This window comes from Macrotis lagotis, chromosome X (assembly GCF_037893015.1).
Source record: "Macrotis lagotis isolate mMagLag1 chromosome X, bilby.v1.9.chrom.fasta, whole genome shotgun sequence".
Classification (NCBI taxonomy): Eukaryota; Metazoa; Chordata; class Mammalia; order Peramelemorphia; family Peramelidae; genus Macrotis; species Macrotis lagotis.
In genome coordinates, this window is record NC_133666.1 from 704,369,986 (window position 1) to 704,391,058 (window position 21,073).

Sequence of the window (21,073 nt, forward strand, 5' to 3'; positions counted from 1 at the left end):
TTAAAGTCAAAAAGAGCTGGTGGAAATGTGGGGAAATGTGAGATGTATGGTCTGAGTAAGAGGTTCTGAAAGTACTGGAAAGAAAATCCAGACATAGAGACAATTGGGATTTTTGAATCATCTGTTAAGTATGGAAATTGGTAAAAGCATGTGGACAGAAGTTTTGAGCAGGGTTGACACTGTACACCAAAGATGGATTTTGGGAACTTTGGAAAATGGTTTACAAATCATTGTAAGAAAAGAAGAAAGTATAGAACTGTAAGTCTATAGGGAGATATGTGTTTATATGAGGTTGGGATGATTTTAAAAATGTCATTAAATTGGTACTTTGCAATATTTGGCAATGAATTGATTGGAAAAGTAATAAACCCCATAAAGTGAAAATTTTGATATGAAAGCAATTGTTAGGTTAATTTTATTATGTTTTTATTGATTCTATATTGTGCTAATCTAAAGATACATGTAAATTGAATTAAGGGGTCTGTAAAAACAAAAAAAAATGTCTTCTGATGTTTTATGGCCCCTCCAGAGTTATGGGAGTCAGGACAGACTTGTGAGTTAGCTTTAGAATAACTAACTAAACAAGGGGAAGTTAATATTTGACACTGATTGGGATGTAGTTTATGTCTTTGGGAAAAATCTGTAGTGAGTGAGTAGTGATAAACAGTAAAGGTAAAGAATTAGTACATATCACTTTGATATCTCAAATTGTGGGGAATCTCCAATTCCCAGAACATAGAATGTTCTAATAAAAATGTTGGACAGTGAGGATAGAAAGCTCTTCTAAGTGAGAGCATTGAGAAGTTAGAATTGCACTAATAAAGATCAGAATTTGCAAACTTTTTAGGCTTTTGAAAGGAAAATGATGTAAGGCTAATTTGAATATGCATTTTGGAATTTAAAAGAAATATAAAGAAAATCTTGTAGTTAAAAGAAGGGATTTTTTTTAGCAACAATTGGTCTTAAGAATATGCTGTGCATAATTAGTAAACTTTTTATAAGAACAATTTAAGCTCTACTTTTTGAGACTTTAAAATTGTTTTGTAATAAGAAACTGTGAATGAATTAAAGTTTCATCTATCACATTTGTAAAGATTTGCTATGAAGAAAAGAAATAGAGAACACCTTACCAAAGGTTATATCTCTCAAGGTCTTTTTTGGCCCCCCCCCCCCAAATTTGTGAAAGGCTTTGTTTTTTACCTCATGTTTATGAAAGGGAATATAGCTATGTGAGATCATTGTAGCTTATTTATTATCTGTTAAAAAGAGGAAATTATATATATATAACTGTAACACCGTCATGGGTAGTAAATGTACATTGGGCTTTGAAATTATTGTGTAAAACTAACATTGAGAGAGGATCTTATTTTCTTTGAAAATAGAGGTGTAGTTGGAAGAAGAGATAAAATAAGTTATAAAGCAAAAATTCAGAAGTTCGCGTGTAAAAGATACTTAATTATAAGGTTAGCTTTAAGAGAACCTGTTATTTTATGTTGCTTTAAGAGAATGAGATGTTAACATCTTATATTTCATGTAGGTTAAGAATTTAATGTTTACAGTATATCTTAACTGCAAGATACCCATTCCAATAATGTTGAATAAATGTGAGGGGCTTTGGAAAATGATTGGGAAATTAAAAATTCTGTAACCCTAATTAGATGACTTATCAATAAGTAAGATTGAAGGGTGTTATCAAACATGTGATCTGCTTTTGGAAATGTAAATTATTTTACTGTAATGATGTCAAAGCTGGAATTAATGATTGTTGCTTTAATGAGGAAAATTATCAAAGGTCATGACCCTCTGGGTTCCCTGAAATTTTAAATGATGTGTTAGAGCTTGCTCTAGATCTGTAGGTCCAGGTATAGATGCAATAATGGAAAGATTATTCTGTGAAATCTAGTTCTTCATGTGTTACACTTATACTGTTTAGTTAAATTTAGAGATCTCAGCCCTGAATTCTCAAACCCTATCCCCCCACCCCTGTCACCAGGTCCTGTCTATTCCCCCTTGGAAGATCCCTTTGCTAGATCAAAAGGGGAGGAGAAGGCAGCAGGAAAATTCTTACGTCAGAAACAATAGAAAGAGAAACAGTAAAAATGCCTGCAACAGGTTTTGAGTATTTCTTGATTTTTGTTGACACACTTTCAGAATGGGGAGAAGCTAATGAAACAGCCTTGGAAGTAGTTTAAAAAAAAATTCTGACTGAGCCCCTCCTTGATTTGACTTCTTGCTAGGAATCAGGTCAGACAATGGCCCTGCCTTTACAGCTAAAATCTCTCAAGGAATACTCCAGATGCTGGGGAACTTGACTGCTTTTTGAATGTTTAGAAAGTAATCCTATTTAATGTATTCTAATGACAGGGATAATCAGAGCAGATATAGGTGATATATGTGTAAGGAAGGGAGCTGATTGATTATGACCCCCCCCCATCCAGATTGTGAAGTGGATTCACTTGGAGATCTAATTAGATAAAACAACTATTTTTAGATCATGGGACTTTAAATCCATTTTCTTTTTATATCAAATACCAGGATGGTCAGCAAAAGGAAATGCTACTGGGTAAATGTCATGTTCTTGGAGCCAAGGAAGCCGAGATGGCAGGTGACAGGGATGTGCAGCCAAAGGGGCAGCTTCTCAGTATGGATGAGGTTGAACCCTTTTGACTTGATTTCCCCAAAGTGACATTTGGATAATGTCTCACCTGGAAGAATAAATCTTGCCTAAGACATTTGACTACCCATATGACCTCTGCCTGGACACTGATATTCAATACCTATAAGGGAATTTCCCCTTGATGTCCTGGATCTTTATAGCTAATAAGCAAATCAGAAAAAGAAGTTTTAGGTGACTTGGATCTAACAGCCAGAAATAGGTTAGGTATGTTAGGTGTGTGGCTCTGACACCTGCTAACAGCTACATGCTAAGATAGGAATTAAGTTTCTTTAATTTTTAGAAGGGATATTTAGGTAAGAAGAAGAAGAAGAAGAAGAAAAAGAAAAAGAAGAAGAAGAAGAAGAATGGGAAATTCTTAGCTTAAATACAGTTTTAAGGCCTAACTTAAGAAAAAGAATTTGAGTCAGATAAGTATAACAGAAAAGGAAAATCAATGGTATGTTTGGGAATATTTTTTTAAACTTTCTTTTCGTTAAGGTTGTTTTAGCCATTATTGTAATAAGAGCAAAGGCTAAGATTGTTTTACCACATGCTGGGTACTCTGGACTAAGATGATTGTTGAACGTATGTTACAAGCTTAAGTCAGGATGACAATTCTCATCGGGAGTTTGCTCATATAGTAAAACTCCAATGAAAGGTTTTTGTGTTAAAGTGAAGTATGTGCATCAATATGGCAATAAGGTAAAATGTAAATTGCAATAAGCTCCAAAATCTCATTGTTTTGTGATGAAAACATGTTTTTTGATCTGAGTAAAATGTTAAGCATTCTCTTTACCAGAAGACAAAGTCTCAATTAGTCACCTGAGCTGGAGAGGACTTTTTGGAACAGATTCAGAAGATGCAGAAGGACATTGAATATCTCCAGGGGAGAAGAGAAGAGAGAAGAGACATTGAACCAGTTCATCTTCACCATTTCTTGCCTATGTGTACATTGTTTATCTGAAACTTCCCTTTGACTCTGGAAAATGTGGCCAGTTAAAAGTTTCAAGGGGTTGAGCAAACATGAAAGAATTCACTTAGAAAATCAATTCTGAGCCAGAGGAGAGAAACACCAGTGGTATATGGCTAAGTCAGTTCAGGGTGTGTTGAGTCTGCTAGGAGGGAACTCAGACACACACCAATGTGATGCATAAGCTGGTTCGTTTATTGATCACAGGATACATACTTTTATACTCTACATTTATGTAACCAATTACATAAGCGTTTTAGCAAGCATTTTTTCACATGCATACCATACATTTCCTTGTGTTTGTCTTAGGTGAATATTTTGAGAACCAAACAGTGTTTTGGGAACCAAAGTGCAGAATGTTTTGAGAGTAGCGCAGAAGGTATTTTCTCAGAATGTGCTTTCTTATCTGAGCCTGGGAATACATCTTGTTAGCTCAGACATGTAGCTACTCCCTTATTTAGGCTCTGAAGTACATCTTGCTTGTTAAGGCACATAGCTATTTCTGTGTTAACCCTTCATAGCCCTTAGCCTGGAGCACATAGAACACCACAAGGGTGACTATTTTTTTTTGTTGTTGTTTTTTTAGTTTTTGCAAGGCAATGGGGTTAAGTGGCTTGCCCAAGGCCACAGAGCTAGGTAATTATAAAGTGTCTGAGGCCGGATTTGAACTCAGGTACACCTGACTCCAGGGCCAGTACTCTATCCACTGCTCCACCTAGCCGTCTAGGGTGACTATTGTTGATAACTGACTGGCCAGGATATTTGCCTGGGGAGTAGCAAATATCTAGACATGTTCCAAAGCAGGGTACATATATTCTGGACTGTACAACTTAGAGATAGGTAACTTCAGATGCATGTGAGATTAATGATGATAGTTGGATACCTTGTAAAGATAAAGAAAAAGGGGACTTGTTAAGGGAAACAATGACTACAAGTTAATGTGGACTTGCAAGGAAAATGAGGATGATGACCAGATAGACCAGCAATGTGAGTTTATATTACAGAAATTTGAAGAAATCTCATCAAAATAAAGAGGGATTGAATGGGATAAAGTCTGAGATTTCTTGAGTAGAATATTATAGATTAGAAATAGTTGAGCTGTGTGTTATGTCTCTCCTGCCCCTCCTCTCCTGACCAGCAACTTAATGTTACCTTGACCAAAATGTAAAGTGTAAACTGATTCTGTCTTATCTGGATTGAAGTCCAGATGTTTCTACATTCCTTGTCCTGGAGAGGGAGAACCTATCTCTGTTTGAATCATATGCTTTTTCTTTAGAGTAATTTTTATGTCTAGATTGTGAAGACCACATTCCTCACTAATGAGCATGGGTCAGTGGGGGGGGGGGGAGGGAAATTGCTTTAAGGATAAATTGTAGATTGTAGATTGTAGATTCCTTGTTCCATACCTCCTCTCTCTCAGAGTATGGTCCCATTCTCAGGAATTGAATAAAACTTTTCTCTTCATACCTTGAAAGATCTCCAAGTTTTATTTAAGTGGGTAAATTCATCACACAGTCTGAACTTCAAGTTCTTGAATTATAGGATATGAAATTTAACAGACTATGTTAGGATTTTTTTTTAACAATTATACATATCAAGGAACCCATTTGTCCTATCTAAACCCTGGTTCTATACTGATAAATTGGGGCCTTAGATGACTTAGTAGATAGAATACTGATTTCAGAGTCAGAAAAAGCTCAGTTCAAATCCAGCCTCAGCCACTTAATACAAATGTGAGCCTGGCAAATCCCTTACATTTGCTTGCCTCAGATCCTTGTCTATAAAATGGTCTGCTGAGGGAACTGGAAAAACTGTATCTTTGTCAAGAAAACACCCAAAGTGCATGAAGACTCAGACATACCTGAAAAATGATTCAGCTACAACTGTAATCAACGATTATTTTCATTATCCTTTTATTGTTTAAAGAAACTTTGGGAAATGGAAGAACCCATTTGCTGAATTCAGCAAATTGAAAGTGTTCATTCACTCTGAGACTTGAAAAGTCTCTAATCTTTCATGCAATTAGAAATCAGATTTCCTAAAGTCTTAATATTTCCTTTTCATTAATTGTCCTTCTTTGAGTTTTAAAGCTTGAAAGTCTGCTCCCCCTGATTTTGAAGACTAGACCTAAGCTGGAGAGGGCTGATGCAGGTTTGTTGGGTACTGACCATCGTTTACTTAATAAACTGACAGCCTTCTTCCCTAGGGCTGAGAAGATGGGATGCCCTTGCTTAAGGGAAGGTACCAAAGCAATGACTTGCTGAGTTCCCCAAGTCCTACATGGAAATGGAGCATTTACAAGATCCTTTGCTATTTCCACAAAGAGTAAGATATTCATTTTGTCCATAATAAGGGAAAAATGACCAAATAAAGGTGATCCATGTAACCACGCTCTCTTGCAGCCCAATTCCTCATTTGACCACATCCAGATTAGAGGCTGACTTTCTAAGTCCAGTCACATGGCCATCCAGAAGGCCAACAACCCAGAAGGAGAAAGACCCAAAGCAAAAGACCACAGACCGCGGTCCAGCTGAGAGCCTGCAGGCCCACGGCCGGGTGTGCTCGCTTCCATTCAGGCATCTCTGCCTTCTCCGCCCCAATGGCCTCTCCTGCCCCTCGTCCTCATCCCTCCCCTCCCAGCCCCACGGGAAGGGCATCGTGTCTCCTGGGGGAGGGCCCACAGGACAGTGCCCACGGGAGAGCCCGGATGCACACTGCCAGGGCTCCCAAGATGCACCTGGGCCCCGCTCTGGGAGGGGGGAACCGGAGGGGAGGGTCTGTCTGAGAGGAGCAGCTTGGAGGGGGGCGGGGCTTCCGCCCTGGGAGTGGGGTTTGTGGTGGGGGCGGAGCATGGGAGTGGAGAAGGCTTGGCACGTGACCGAGGGCGGTGCTCCGGGAGGCGGGGCCGATTGGGCCCCGGAGTCCCGGCCCTGTACGTGATTGGAGGGGCCTGGGAGCCGGGGAGGTGGCAGGGGGCGGAGCTTTGGGGACTGAGACCCGCCCCGCGGGGCTGCTAGGTAACGGGAAGCTGCACTGCGCATGCTCGGCCTCCCCGGAGCTGACCTCTCTCCTCCCGGAGCCCGGGCGCGGCGGGCAGGTCCCGGGTAGGTAGCGGCGCCCCCGCCCCCACAGCCCGGCCCTGGAGGAGCCCCCCACCCCCCCCACTTCCCAGAGTGCTCTGCGCCGCCCCCAGGCCCCCCTCGGCCCCGGCCCCTCCTCTGGCCCCGCGCCCTGGCTTCGGGCCGCTCCCAGTTGGCGCCCGTGTTCCCCCACATTCAGGTTTGAGTCGTGTTTCCGAGGAATGAGCGCGAACCCGGGGGCGTCTGTGCCCAGGTGGCAGTGTTTGCCCCTGATTCCGGGGAGACCCCCCAGCTGTGCTGGCCGCGTCCGTGAGGGGCCTCCCGGGCTGTCCTGGAGCCCCCGCGGCCCTCCTGGAGGATCTGCCCGGGCTCAGCCTCAGTCCGTCCAGTTTTCTTCCTTCTTCCCCAACTCCCTGTCCCTCGGATTGTCCTGTAGAACAGCAGGACCCCAGACCGTTTGTGCTCCGTGACTTGTCCCCCATAGCCTCAGTTTCCCATTCTTTGCCTCTGCAAAAAGATGTCCCGCCTCAACGCCTTTCAGCCCCCTCGGGCTTGAATCCCCGACTGAGTTGTGTTTCCCAGTCAGTTTTCTCGTCTTTTCCTTGTCGTTTCCTTCCCGAGCCTCTGCAGCCTCCACCTGCCTGAGTTACCTGGGGCCTGGAGATGTGGGGAGGCAGTGGACCAGCTGGAGGGAGGGCTGTGCCCCGGGAGTCACTGAGGTGCTGCCTGGCTCTCCCTCCTGGCACCCCAAGCTCCTTCTGCCTCTAGAAGCCTGAGGAGAGGAGTATGAAGAACAGCATGAAGTGGGAGAGGGATGTGGTCTTTGTCTTCCCTTCTACTTCTTTTCTAAGGGCAGGACCTGGGCCTTTGTAACTCCAGGAGGAACTCACCCTTTATAAATGCCTGGAGGCCAGTCTCCTGCCTCAGTTCAGGAGGCAAAGCTGTCCCTGTTCCCACCCCTCCTGTGATCCTTCTGCCTCCCCAGCTCAGTCTGCCGAGGCCCTAGGCCTGGCCCTTGAAGCAGGTCCTGACTCAAATCCAGCTGCCAGAGTTGGAGAGATGTTGGAACAGTTTTATTGCTAAAGGTTGACAAATACCAGTCTTCCAGAGTATGAGCCCCAAAGTAGTCAGTCTGGGACTAAGATTTTGGGTTTTTCTAAGATGAGGGACTTTCCAGGTGTCTCTAGACTTCCTCCTGGGGATCTGAAAGGCTTAGAATGAGAAACCTGGTTAGGAATAAGCTCTGATAGTAGAGCTTTGGCTGTTATATTTGGGGATCTATTGGGAGAAGCAGGATTCCAACATAGATAAAGACCAGAACAAAGATGGAGGAATTTGAACAAATGGATTCACATTGGTCCTTGCTCCCTTTGCAGGAATTCTGGATTCATGGCAATGGAGCCTGGGAGTCTCAGACCCAAATTTCAGGTGAGTACAGCCTTTCCCTAGACTGGTACAAGGAGGGGCATCTGGGTGGTGCAGGGGATAGAACATTGACCTTGAAGTCAGGATGACAGTCTCAGAATTCAGTCTCAGACATTTGCCACTTAACTAGCTGTATGACCTTGGGCAAGCCACTTAACCCTGACTGCCTTGGATCCATCTCCAATCATCCTGATTCCTCTCTGGCCACTGGATCCAGATGGCCCTGGAGGAGAAAGTGAGGCTGGTTACTTAACACAGTGCCCCCCTCCCCAATCCAATTTAGGTTCTTGTCATAGCATCACCTCCCTCATGTCATGGTCTTCTTTACGAATGAAGGAGAAACATCACACTACCATGAATAACCAAATTAATTTCTATAGGCATAAAGGAGGGTTCAGGAATCTGGCAATGCCTTCTCATGGATAATTTCCTTACTAAAAATGGGTTTGGGGCGGCTAGGTGGCATAAAGCATCAGCCCTGGAGTCAGGAGTACCTGGGTTCAAATCTGGTCTCAGACACTTAATAACTACCTAGCTGTGTGGCCTTGGGCAGGCCACTTTAACCCCGTTTGCCTTGTTAAAACCTAAAAAAAAAAAATGGGTTTGAAATTGAACCTCTCAGTAACCACACTGCTCTGTTCACTTCTTCTGTGTTTTAAATGGATTCATTGGGCCCTTGGGGTCCCCCCCCCATTTGTTTTTAAGTTCTCCCTCCTTACAGTCAACTTTCAAGGACCACTGCAGTTGAGAATTGCCTCTTAATGCCTGCCTAGCATACACAAAACTCAGACACAGACACCTCACCTGTGATTATAAGCAGTTTGATATAGCTTATACAATTGGCAATGTTGCAAACCATTTCCAAATTAGGCTTTTTCACAACATTCCATCACAATCTCATACCAGCTTCTTTGGCCATTCTCCAATTAATGGGCATCCTCTTGCTTTTTCAGGCACAAGAAAAAGAGATCCTATAAATATTTTTGTACAATTTGATTTTTTCCCCTTTTTTAAAAAAACTGTCTTTAGACTCTAGAGCTGGCAAGGTAGATCAACAGATATGCAAAGCTCTATACCTCTTTGGGGAACATTCAAAATTGGTCTCCTGAATGCTTGGATCTGTCCACAAATTCAACAGTGTCCTAGTCTTCCCACTTCATTCATTTGTCATTTTCCCTTTCTGTTGTATCTAAAACATGTGAGATAGTACCTAAGAGTTGTTTTAATTTGTATTTTTTAAATCAATAGGAATTTAGAGCATTTTTTTCACATGACTAGAGATAGTTTTGATTTCTTTTGTCTGAAAACTATTCATATCCTTTGATGATTTATCAATTGATGAATGAATTGTATTTTTGCTTATTTCACTTCTCTCTATAGTTTTTTTTTTGGGGGGGAGGTTGCCCAAGGACACACAGCTAGGTAATTATTAAGTGTCTGAGGCCAGATTTGAACTCCAATACTCCTGATTCCAGGGCTGGTGTGCTATCCACTGTACCACCTAGCCACTTCATTTCTCTCTATAGTTGAGAAATATCTGTTACAAGTGGTTTCCTAATTTTCTCCTTTACTTTTGATTTTATTTTGTTTTAAAGCTTCTTAATTTTATATAATCAAAATTGTCTATGTTTGATTTTTGTATTGTTCTTTTTTTCATTGGCCTTAAATTTTTCATCTGCCCATAGACTGATAAATAAAGAACTGGAGGCATGCCTCCTTTTCTCAGTAGCATGCTTTATGAGCAAACCATGTTCCCATTTTGACCTTGTCTTGGTATGGGGTGTGACATGTTGTTGATCCCTAATTTCTGTTCAGCTGTTTTCAAATGTCAAATGATGAGTTTTTGTTTTAAAGGTTTGAATCTTTGTCAATCAGGGATTGTTTTTGAAAATTATCATTTTATAATACAAGTTGAGACACCTCATATGTTCATTGATTACCTTGATATCCTTGACATTTAGTAAATCCAAATGATTGTGGTTATTATCATTCCTGATTCAGTAAGATAATTTATTAGTATTTAATTGTGATGACATTGAATAAATAGATTAGGTAAAATTCTCAATTTTCATTATATTGGTTTTTCTTTCCTATGAATGAAAAATATGATTTCAATCATTTACTATGAAATTGTTTTCATAAAAAGGATTTTATAAAAATTTTCAATGAGTTTCTTTGTCTCTTTTGTCAGGCGTACCCTCAGGAATTTTAGGTTGGCTAGTTATTTTAAATGATCTATAATAATATAGAACAATATTGCTGACACATAGTGTAGTTTCCCTAATTTTCTCTTTTGATTAAATCAGTTTCACATTATGATTTGTCTTAGATCATGATTACTGCTTCTGGCTATTTTTTTTAACTTGATAAAATTCTACTTCTGCTCATTATTTTCTGGGGTTGAATCTCTCATTTTGTAGGTCAATTCATTTCAGTCACCTTGTGACCTAAAATTAATTGTATATTTTCCTCCTTCCAATTTTTACCTCACTATCCCTCTCACACTTTCCCCCAATCCTCCTCTTTACTCTTCTTTTCTTTTCTTTTCTTTTTTTTTTTTGCAAGGCAAATGGGGTTAAGTGGCTTGCCCAAGGCCACACAGTTAGGTAATTATTAAGTGTCTGAGACTGGATTTGAACCCAGGTACTCCTGACTCCAGGGCTGGTGCTTTATCCACTATGCCACCTAGCCGCCCCTTTGCTCTTCTTTTCTTGTCCCTGTTACCTTGCCCAATCTTTAACCTTCATCCTTTCAGAAAAACTGATGCCTTTCATCCATTTCCAAAGAGAGCAAGGAAACAGGTCTACCCACCCTCCCCATTAGTTTCTTCTATATCAGTTTTCCTTTTATGCTTCATTTTCATGAGATAATTACTCCTTTTTATATCTCCGTACATAGTTTTATTTTTTAGAATCACTCCATCATATTCAGGTTAGCTCAAGCTCATCTTTCAAATTATTCAAGTAGTGATTATTGTCATAATAGTTTTGATAATATTTTTATACTTTACAAGTAAATAAGTGGATCTTATAACCCATATAATTGGTCTTAAGATTTACCTTCTTTTTCTTCCAGATTTCATATGTCAGATTTCCCTTAAGTTCTAGAGTTGTTTTCACAACAACCTTAAAGTCATTGAGAATGTTAAATTTCCTTTTACATATACATATATATGTGTGTATATATATATATATATATATATATATATATATATATCTATCTATCTCTATCTCTATCTCTATATCTATCTATCTATACATTATGTTGCTGAATAAGTGACCCTTGGTCAGTTCTTTTGCTCTATGTCATATTGTATTCCAGAACTAGGGTCCTTCAATGTAATATATGCTGCATCTTATCTAAAACTTATTGTGGCTTCAAGATACTTAAATTGGCTTTTGTTGCTTCCCAGATGTTTTCCTTGACTTGGGACCTTGGAAAATATAACATCCAGTTTTCAAAATTCCCTTGGATTGTAGAGGTGACTCTGAATCTCATGAAGTGTATGAGCTCTGGGCAGATCCCTTCTCTGTGGTTCAGTGTTCATCTAGAATTGAATAGGGGTGGACTCTTTACTTCTCACATCTTTCATCATCTTTTGATAATCTAGGACTTGGTAACATTCAAGGATGTGGCTGTGGACTTCACCCGGGAGGAGTGGAGTCTCTTGGACCCGTATCAGAAGCAGATGTACAAGGAGGTCATGATGGAGAATGCCCAGAACCTGCTCTCTGTGGGTAAGGACCCTTCCCCCGGTAACACTGAGTCTACTGTCAGTGGAAAATCATCATTCCCTACTGTGGAGGGTTTGGAGCAGTTTAGAGATAGGAAAGGGCTGGTCTACTGCAATTCTGTCCTTAATCTTCCTTCCTTTTGCCCCCAAATTTTCACTGAGATGATGGGACAGGAAGGGAAGGGAATAAGCATTTGCTTTCACCTGCTGCTTGCCAGATGTTATGATGAGAGCTTTCTTTACCATATCATGTTGCTTCATCTTCATAATAACCTTCCAAGTAAGATGAATATTATTATCTCCATTTGATAGTTGAAGAAACTGAGCCAAATTGTGGTTAAGTGATTAGGAACATAGCTAGTCAGTGAAACTGGATTTTGATTCTGACATTCCTCAGACAAGGCCCAGGGTTCTCTCCACTGCACTGACTAGATTTCTAGATGTTTGAAAGTGTGTGCCAAGTCCATCCTTCTATGAGGAAGTTGTACCAAGATCAAATTTGCTCATCCCAACCTGGTTCCATTAACTTCTCCCCCATTAATAACTGTTTTCAGACTTTTTTTTCAGGAGACTTGGGACCCACCGTGTCTTTCTTTCCTATATGGCTCTGGCATTGGTAGGAGAACAGACTGGCCAAGAAAAAGCATTTGACACAATTAAGGGGTTTGCCAGTAGAGAATCTTCCCTGAGGAGGCAATAACTCCCAAAATGAGCAACATACAAGGCTTCTATATGGTTCAGGGACTGAGGAACAGGGAAGAGAAACTGGGTAAAATGTTCATGCTCCCCGGGCTTGAGGCTGGTATTGGACCTTAACCCTTTTTAATCTGTTTTGGAATTAGTGTTTCATCAGAATGGAACCTATTTGAATGTGGGTGTTAAGGGGAGGGGAGAGGATTGGACCATTCTGCATAGCAGCCATCCTCTTCCTCTTTTGGGTTCCTTGCATTAGAAGTCCAAGCTTGTACATGTGAGCTTTATGTAGTGATATTCAAAATGCAGTAGCTCTGTGTATACGGCCCTTTCCAAAGGAGAACTGAATTTCAATTTTCTCTCTATCTTCATCCCCAACTGATTTCCCTGTTCAGGTCTTCTAGGTCCCAGACAAGATTTTGAGCAAAGAGAAGCTCCATGTATGTTGGAGCAGGAAGGCCTGGGAAGCCACTTTCCAGGTGAGTGAGGTGAAAGCAGGTATAGGACAGTGATGATTGCCAGGGTTCTGTGTGTCACAAGGAAGCAAGGACTAGCTTTGGGGGCTGGAACACCTGTCTTGGGATTCTTTTTCCCAGTCCCTGACAGTACTTTCCTGAGTCACTTATTGAACCACTGAGTCTCACTTTCTCCACGTGTAAAATAAGAAAGTTGGATTCCATGGTATTTCAACTCCTTTTTAAGCATCAATCTATGATCCTAAAAGAAAGACCTTGCTAGGGTTTGGTAATGGAGAATTCTTTGAAAATGCCAAAAGTGGATAGTGATTTCTTAGGGCTCTTTCTTAGGCCTTTTTTTCAAGTCAATGAACATCTAAGTGCCTGTCATATCCCAGACCCTGCATAAAGTACCCAACACATCAATAGATGTAAGGGGCTTTCCTTGCTCTGGTGTTACTTGAATTCTGGTGGAACAGAGAAGAGGGCAACAGTTCTTTTTTTTTTTTTTTTTTAAGGTTTTTTGCAAGGCAAATGGGGTTAAGTGGCTTGCCTAAGGTCACACAGCTAGGTAATTATTAATTGTCTGAGACCAGATTTGAACTCGGGTACTCCTGACTCCAAGGCTGGTGCTTTATCCACTATGCCACCTAGCCGCCCCTGAGGGCAACAATTAATTAAGAGAGAGACAACCCCCAATTTAAGGAGGACTGTGAAAGGCTTATTGACGATGTGGTCTCTTGTTGATCATCAGGGAAGCCAGGGAGAGTATTCTAGGAAGAGGGATGGCATGGTAATAGCCATGGATTCTTGTGGTGAAACATCCTGTCCTTAGCACAGAAAGGAGGCCCATACTACTGGATTCTAGCATGTATAGGGGAAATAGGTTGAAAGAAGACTGAAAGCCTAGAGGAAGGGCTGGAGATCAAGGGCTTTAATAGCTCTAGATAGGATTTTGTATTGAATCCATTTGCTGGGTAGTCACTAGGACTTGGTGAGAATGTGGTGTTATGGTCAGGTAAGAATTTTAGGAAGAATTTGACAACTGGATATAGGAATAATTAGATTGGGTGTTAAGTTGAGGTAGCCAGACCAACCAGCAGCCTCTTAGAATATCACAGATGTGACGTGACTATGCTCAGACACAAAAAAGTGAGAGGATTGAGAGAAAGGATTGTATGTGAAAGATGTCAGAGAGAGAGAATCAAGAGGACTTTAAAAGAGTTTGAAGATGTGCCTCAGGAGTGGGATGTGTGAGAGTTGATGGGTGCTGCATTGTATTGGACTACTGGGAGATTCCTTTGTATAGCATTTGGAAAGATGGGAGGGATGGCACAAAGAGAATTGTGTTTCCTTTTGGAAATGGAGAAGTAGAAATGGAAAAGAATAATGTCACCAAAATCTAGAAAGGAGAATATTGAGAATAGGGGGAGATTGTCAGCATCAAAGCTTGCAGAGAAGCAAGGATCAGAATTCAAATTAACCATTGAATTTTGGCACTTAGTTTGGGTAAAAATACCCAAACTAAGTGTACAGAATAAATGAAGAAGGATACTATCTGTATGTAAAGAAAGAACTGAGAATTAGAAATATGTTTAGAATATTTTCCCATAGATGTACCAGTTTGTGTCTAAATGTGGTCCTATGTTTGGCAGGCACCTCAAAAGAGGACTTAAGGGTGGGGGGGAAGAAAAAGAAACTCAAGGGCAAGGAGTTTAGTATAATTTGGAAAATGTTTATTATCTCTATCTGTTAAGCCATGAAATGTAGGAAAGATATTGTACAGAATCTCATAGGAGTGCATGGATCAAGTAAGAGTGTTTTAAAGATTAGACTGAACTGATGAATTATTTGTGATAATAAAAAAAATAGTTTGGAAGAGTGTGAAACATTTAAAAAATGAGGATACCAGCTGAGGATTTTTACCAAGGAAATTGAGTGGTGGAATGAGATTATTTGCACATGGGGCAGCAGGGTTTCAAAATAGGAATGGAGTTCAAATTCAGCCTCAGATGCTTGACAGTTCATAGCTGTGTGACCCTGAGAAAGTCACTTAGCGCCCTACTTGTCTCACATCCAGGGCTGTCTCCATGCTTTATGATTTATATGTGACCACTGGTCTCAGATGACTGTAGAGGTGAAAGTCAGGCTACTGATTTGGCATAGTACCCTCTCAGTCAAATCGCATTCCATTGCTTGTCATAACATCCCCTCCCTGATGTCTTCTTAGAGAAGAAAGGGGCAAAAAAGACAATGACAACAATTTTCACATGTAAAGAGATTTTCTTTAGCAACCTTAAGAATAATCTTTTCATCTGATGGGTGTTAAAAAGAAGCATGTTTTTGATTTGTGGGAGATAAAGTACATAAGATAGTTCGTGAAAACTATGCAGTTTTTAAAAATTATGTTTCATTTTCTCTTTTAAATTATGTTATGAAATTTTTTTCACCAATCATCCACATGCATATTAGTGTCAGATGATTTTTTTTCCACTCTCCCTTCCCATATCCCTCCCCTCATCAGTGAACAGTCTGGTGAACATTGTGCATGACAACACGGAGGTGATGCCATGACAGTCCCATGAATTGAATTTGAGTGAGGGGGTGAGATGCTAAGTCACCAGCCTTACTTTCTCCTTTGGTCATCTGGCTCTACGGTCATGGCTTACATTGTGAATATCATGAAAATGTCATGAGAATGTTTGTGTCAAAGGTGTAGTGGATATTTGTTGTTGGGATTTAATGGGCTTATATGTGCAACTTTTTATAAAGTAAATAATCCTTAGGGTATAAGGTAGTGCCATTTTAAACTGATTGGTTCTCTCCATGAAGGATTGAAGTTTGGTGGTTTTTTTGGGGGAGGGAATAAATAGTATATTAATTTAGGTTTTACCAGTCCTTGGAAGGGGGAAGTAAACATGTGAATAAATATAGTATTTGTGTTTATGTGTTCTGTTTAGTTCTTTCAGAAGAAGAGATCAGCCTTGAAATGAAGGAGAATATTGTAAAACTAAGCTTTTCTGTGAAAGAAACTCCCAAGCAAAGCATCATGAATGACAGTGCCTATGACTTCATCTGGAGAGAATTTGGTATCACACATGAGAGAATCCCAACTGGAGAGAAACCTCATGATTCTAGTCAATGGGGAACGGTTTTTTCATTGACGGACTCTCTTGTTAAACATCAGACAATCCACACTGAAGAGAAACCTTATGAATGTAATCAGGGTGGAAAGGCTTTTACTACTAAGAAAGGTCTTACTGTACATCAGAAAATTCATACTGGAAGGAAATCTTATAAATGTAGTCAATGTGGAAAGGCTTTTACAACCAAGTCCTATCTTACTACCCATCTGAGGATCCACACTGGAGAGAAGCCTTATGAATGTAATCAATGTGGGAAAGCATTTACACGAAGGGCCCGTCTTAGTGAACATCAGAGCATGCACACTGGACTGAAACTTTATAAATGTAATCAATGTGGAAAGGCTTTTTCATTTAAATCCAGTCTTCGTAGACATAAGAGAAGCCATACTAAAGGTAAACCCTATGAATGTAATCAATGTGGAAAAGCTTTTACAGAAAAGGCTTCTCTTAATGATCATCAGAGGATCCACACTGGAGAGAAACCTTTTGAATGTAATCAATGTGGAAAGTCTTTTTCAACCAAGTCACATTGTACTGCACACCAGAAGATTCACACTGGAGCAAAACCTTATGGTTGTAATCAGTGCGGAAAGACTTTTTCATTGAAGAGCAGTGTTATTAAACATCAGAGAATCCATACTGGAGAGAAACCTTATGAATGTAATGAGTGTGGAAAGGCTTTTGCAAGCAGATCATATCTTCCTATACATCAGAGGATCCATACTGGAGAGAAGCCTCATCAATGTAATCAATGTGGAAAGTCTTTTACAAGCAAGTCACATCTTACTACACATCAGGGGATCCACACTGGAGAGAAACCTTATGAATGTAATCAGTGTGGAAAGGCTTTTTTATTGAAGGGCACTCTTACAGTACACCAGAAAATCCACACTGGAAAGAACCCTAATGTAGGTAATCAGGGTGAAAAGGCTACTACGAGAAATCTTACTGTAAATCAGAAAATTCACTCTGGAGGGAATTCTTATGAATGTAGTCAGTGTGGAAAGTCTTTTACAACCAAGTCATATCTTACTACACATCAGAGAATCCACACCGGAGAGAAACCTTATGAATGTAATCAGTGTGGAAAAGGTTTTAAACAAAGGTCCCATCTTACTGAACACCAGAAAATCCACACTGGAGAGAAACCTTTTGAATGTAATCAGTGTGGAAAGGCTTTTGCATTTAAGTCTGGTCTTCGTAGACATAAGAGAAGCCATACTGAAGATAAACCTTATGAATGTAATCAATGTGGAAAAGCTTTTACAGAAAGGGCCTATCTTACTAAACATCAGAGAATCCACACTGGTGAGAAACCTTATGAATGTAATCAATGTAGAAAGACTTTTACAACCAAGTCATATCTTACTACACATCAGAAGATTCATACTGGAGAGAAACCTTATAAATGCAATCAGTGTGGAAAGGCTTTTACAAACAAGTCATATTTTCCTATACATCAGAAGATCCACACTGGAGAGAAACCTTATGAATGTAATCAGTGTGGAAAGGCTTTTTTGTTGAAGGGCACTCTTATTATACACCAGAAAATCCACACTGCAAAGAGATCTTATGTAAGTATTCGGAGTCAAAAGGCTACCAAGAAACTTCCTGTACATCAGAAAATTCACTCTGGAGGGAAATCTTATGATTGTAATCAATGTGGAAAGGCTTTCACAAGCAAGTCATATCTTACTACACATCAGAGAATCCACATTGGAAAGAAACCTTAGGAATGTGATCTGAGTTTCCTAAATTTTTGTTATGATGAAGGACATAATTTGCTATTCTTAAAAACACAATGTCTTCCGATTAAGAAAAAAAAACTTAGTATTGTGACAACTGGAGGAAAACATTTGATTAATAGACGAATCCAGAGTTTGCACAATGGAGTATAATTTCAGGCAAATTAAGGGGAATTTTATATTTACCATTAGCCACCTATGAACACTTTTTCAGCCTACATTGAGGTCACTGCAGGTGACCATGAGGAACCTTCTCTTTAAAATGACTTGCACTCTGTCCCCTGTTTGTTGGAACTTAATGATCATGGTAAGATGAAGAAGAGATTCCAATAAACTTGAGGCAGAGTGGAACAGTCGTGGAAAAAGAAAAGCAGCCACTATTTTGTTGGTAAGGGGCTTTGCAATTTCCTCCTAAAAAGCTTCCCTTGCATGATCCTTCATAATTTTGTAAAGTCAAAGCAGAGTTCATTGACTCCTAGAGAACATGGTTTGGGATCCTGGTACAACCAAAGTGACCTTTCCTTTGGCCTGTTCACTTAAAGTTGAAATGTATCAACTGAATGAAAAGTTTTCTAGGCACTTTGAAAGAGTTTAAGAAGTTAGAGTCTGTTAGGGCAGCTAGGTGGTGCACTAACTACAGCATGGGCCCTGAAGGCAGCAGGACATGGATTCAAATTTGTCTTCAGACACTTAATAATGTCCTAGTTGTACAACCCTGGGTAATTCCATTGCCTTGCCAAAAAGAACAAAGATATAGCCTGTGTTTTTCCAACTCTGGTCAAGTTGGTAGGGAGACGATGTAAACAAGTGAAATGGTAATCTTCAGTCTCCAGAAATTGATATTGTAAACTAAGGTGTGAATTTGTCTCTTTATTAAGAAAGGTAGTAAGATATCACTGACTTTTCCTATTCTTATGCTATTTTCATAACCCATTCTGGGGATCTGCTTGTTGTCAGCACTTTCCAACTGGAGTGATCCAGAGGGAGGTCTACTCACTTCCTTCCTGGTTTGAATTCAGCATGACCCTGATCTCAATTTGTTTCTCTTAGTTGAGTTTCAGTAAGTTGCTATTGGATTCTCTCATTGTTAGTCTACTTACGGATTCTCTGTCTTTAAAGGTTTTGACCTGCTGGCTCTTCTGGTTCCCCTTTGATCCTGATTGGCTAGATTACTTCATGCTATTTTATGTATAGAATTGAGGTGGGAACTTCTTCTGCATCCTATTCTAGGACACATTGTTAAAGTTTAAGTTTTTGAAGTCCCTTCCTTGCTCAGTACAAAGCTGCTGCCCTCGCTTTCTCATAAACCCCTCTTTTCCACACTAGAACTGTGATCAGATGATAGGTGACAGTTTTATGAGCTGGTCCCCATTCCTTCTTCCAGTGCTGGTTCAAGGGTCATCTGAGATGTCCTTTTGCTCTGGTATTACTTGCTCAGTTATAGAAGGCTTCATATCCCTTGCCATAGAAATGTGCCCCCAGTACTCCAATGACCTCGGGTAGCTCTGCCATTGGGTTTCCTTCTTGGCCAATCCCTATCCCTGTCTACACAGACTTTGCTGTTTATCATCCTAAAGCTATGATAAGGTGCAAAAAATGACTAATTGTAATGTTTGTATTTCCTGATTAGAATTTACTCTAGTATATTTTCTAGGATCTTGTTGAGGATTTTAGGGTAAGGCTTAGTAAGTCAGAGTCAGACTGGGTGAGTTGGGTTAAAAATGTTAAAAATCCACCTAGTTATTTTGAATCTAACTTTGAACAGCTATTTCTTGGGATTTTGCTAATCTCTAGTTTTAGTAAAAATCATTTTAATGAGATGCCAGTGGAAAACTTCTTTTTCAGCACACAAATTGGAATTGATCAGTAAATAATGAATTGATATGGGAAAAGAGCTAATTTAAAAAAAAACAAAACCCATATTCTAAAAGAACTTCCAACATAGTTGTACAGTGCACCAGTTACTTGAGTTCTCTGACCAGCAGAGGACTGTTCTCTGCTGCAGTGAACGAGAGAGGAGGCAGAGATGGTAAAGCACCCCAAATTTTATTAGGGTCATACAACAGCTTATATCCTAATCTACTTCCGTACTTATGGACAACTCATGCTACCAATTTAAGCACCAATCATATTAAAGATTATACATTGGTTAAACAGTTACACATTCTTATGCATACTTCATTGCTCTTGCTATAATGTGATTCTTCATCACTGTTAGGAGATACAAAGGAGCTGGGTCAAGCTGGTCTCCTGAGAAACTGAGCCAGTATTGCAAAACAACAACAGGCCAAGAGGCTCTAACAATTCCCCCTTTTTATTTTTCCATAATTGGACCTTCATTTGATCAAGATTATTCTGCAAAGGAGACCATGCACATTGAGCAAGAAATGATAGTATGATTAAAACCAGAAGGGTTGCTCCCATAGTGGTAGCAATGGTGTGTAAGGTGTGCAGTTCCCAAGAAGGAACTAAAATAATCAATGATTTTTGAGCTGTCTTATCTGGTTAAAGATCTTGTTTAGCAGCATCCTTAATTTATTGTGCTAAATCATATAAATCTCCAATTTACATAGAAATGTTACCATTATCTATAATTCCATTAAGATGTTTCTTAATTCTTTCCCATGTGTGATGAGACTCAATATTATTGTAATTTTGTCAAGCAAAAAGATGAATATTGATAATTACATGCCCAACTAGCCTTATATTCTATCATATCTACTTCATCCCCAACAGTCTCAGTAGTATCTCTTAATGCTTTCATTGCTTTATAAAATTCCTTATCTATAATTTGCTGTTCCTTGAATCCCAAAGAGACGTTCTTAGCTAACTCTTCTCAAAGTGGAGCCTGTATTCTTTCATTCTTTATAGTGCTTACAGACATTGCTAGAGAAATTGATAAAGTATTAATAGATATTAATAAAGATATTCCTAGAATAACACATGAAATGTATCTTTTTTCTCTTATAACTGTAGGATATTGAGAAATCCTTTTTTCTGTTTCAGAAAACACATGATCAGCCCTACTTTGATACCAACCCTGTCCTTTTATGGGTATCATCATGTACCTTGGCCTAGTAATGATAAATATTGTTCCTAGGGTTTTACTACCCCTACATTCAGTTACAGTACAATTTAGACAGGATACATTGTAATAACCATGCATTACT

At 39.7% G+C, this 21,073-nt stretch overlaps 1 protein-coding gene across 1 annotated transcript in view; it reads left to right on the forward strand.

The window, feature by feature from the left end:
* The window catches only part of LOC141499678 (uncharacterized), a 62,193-nt gene extending 41,348 nt beyond the window's left edge, over nt 1–20,845 (forward strand). Inside the window, exons 7-10 of the mRNA XM_074202326.1 lie at nt 8,083–8,134; nt 11,742–11,868; nt 12,953–13,036; nt 15,973–20,845. Coding sequence (XP_074058427.1) covers nt 8,083–8,134; nt 11,742–11,868; nt 12,953–13,036; nt 15,973–17,891 — 2,182 coding nt within the window. The 3' untranslated portion in view covers nt 17,892–20,845. The remainder of the gene's footprint in view (nt 1–8,082; nt 8,135–11,741; nt 11,869–12,952; nt 13,037–15,972) is intronic.
* Nucleotides 20,846–21,073: the final 228 nt, after the last annotated feature.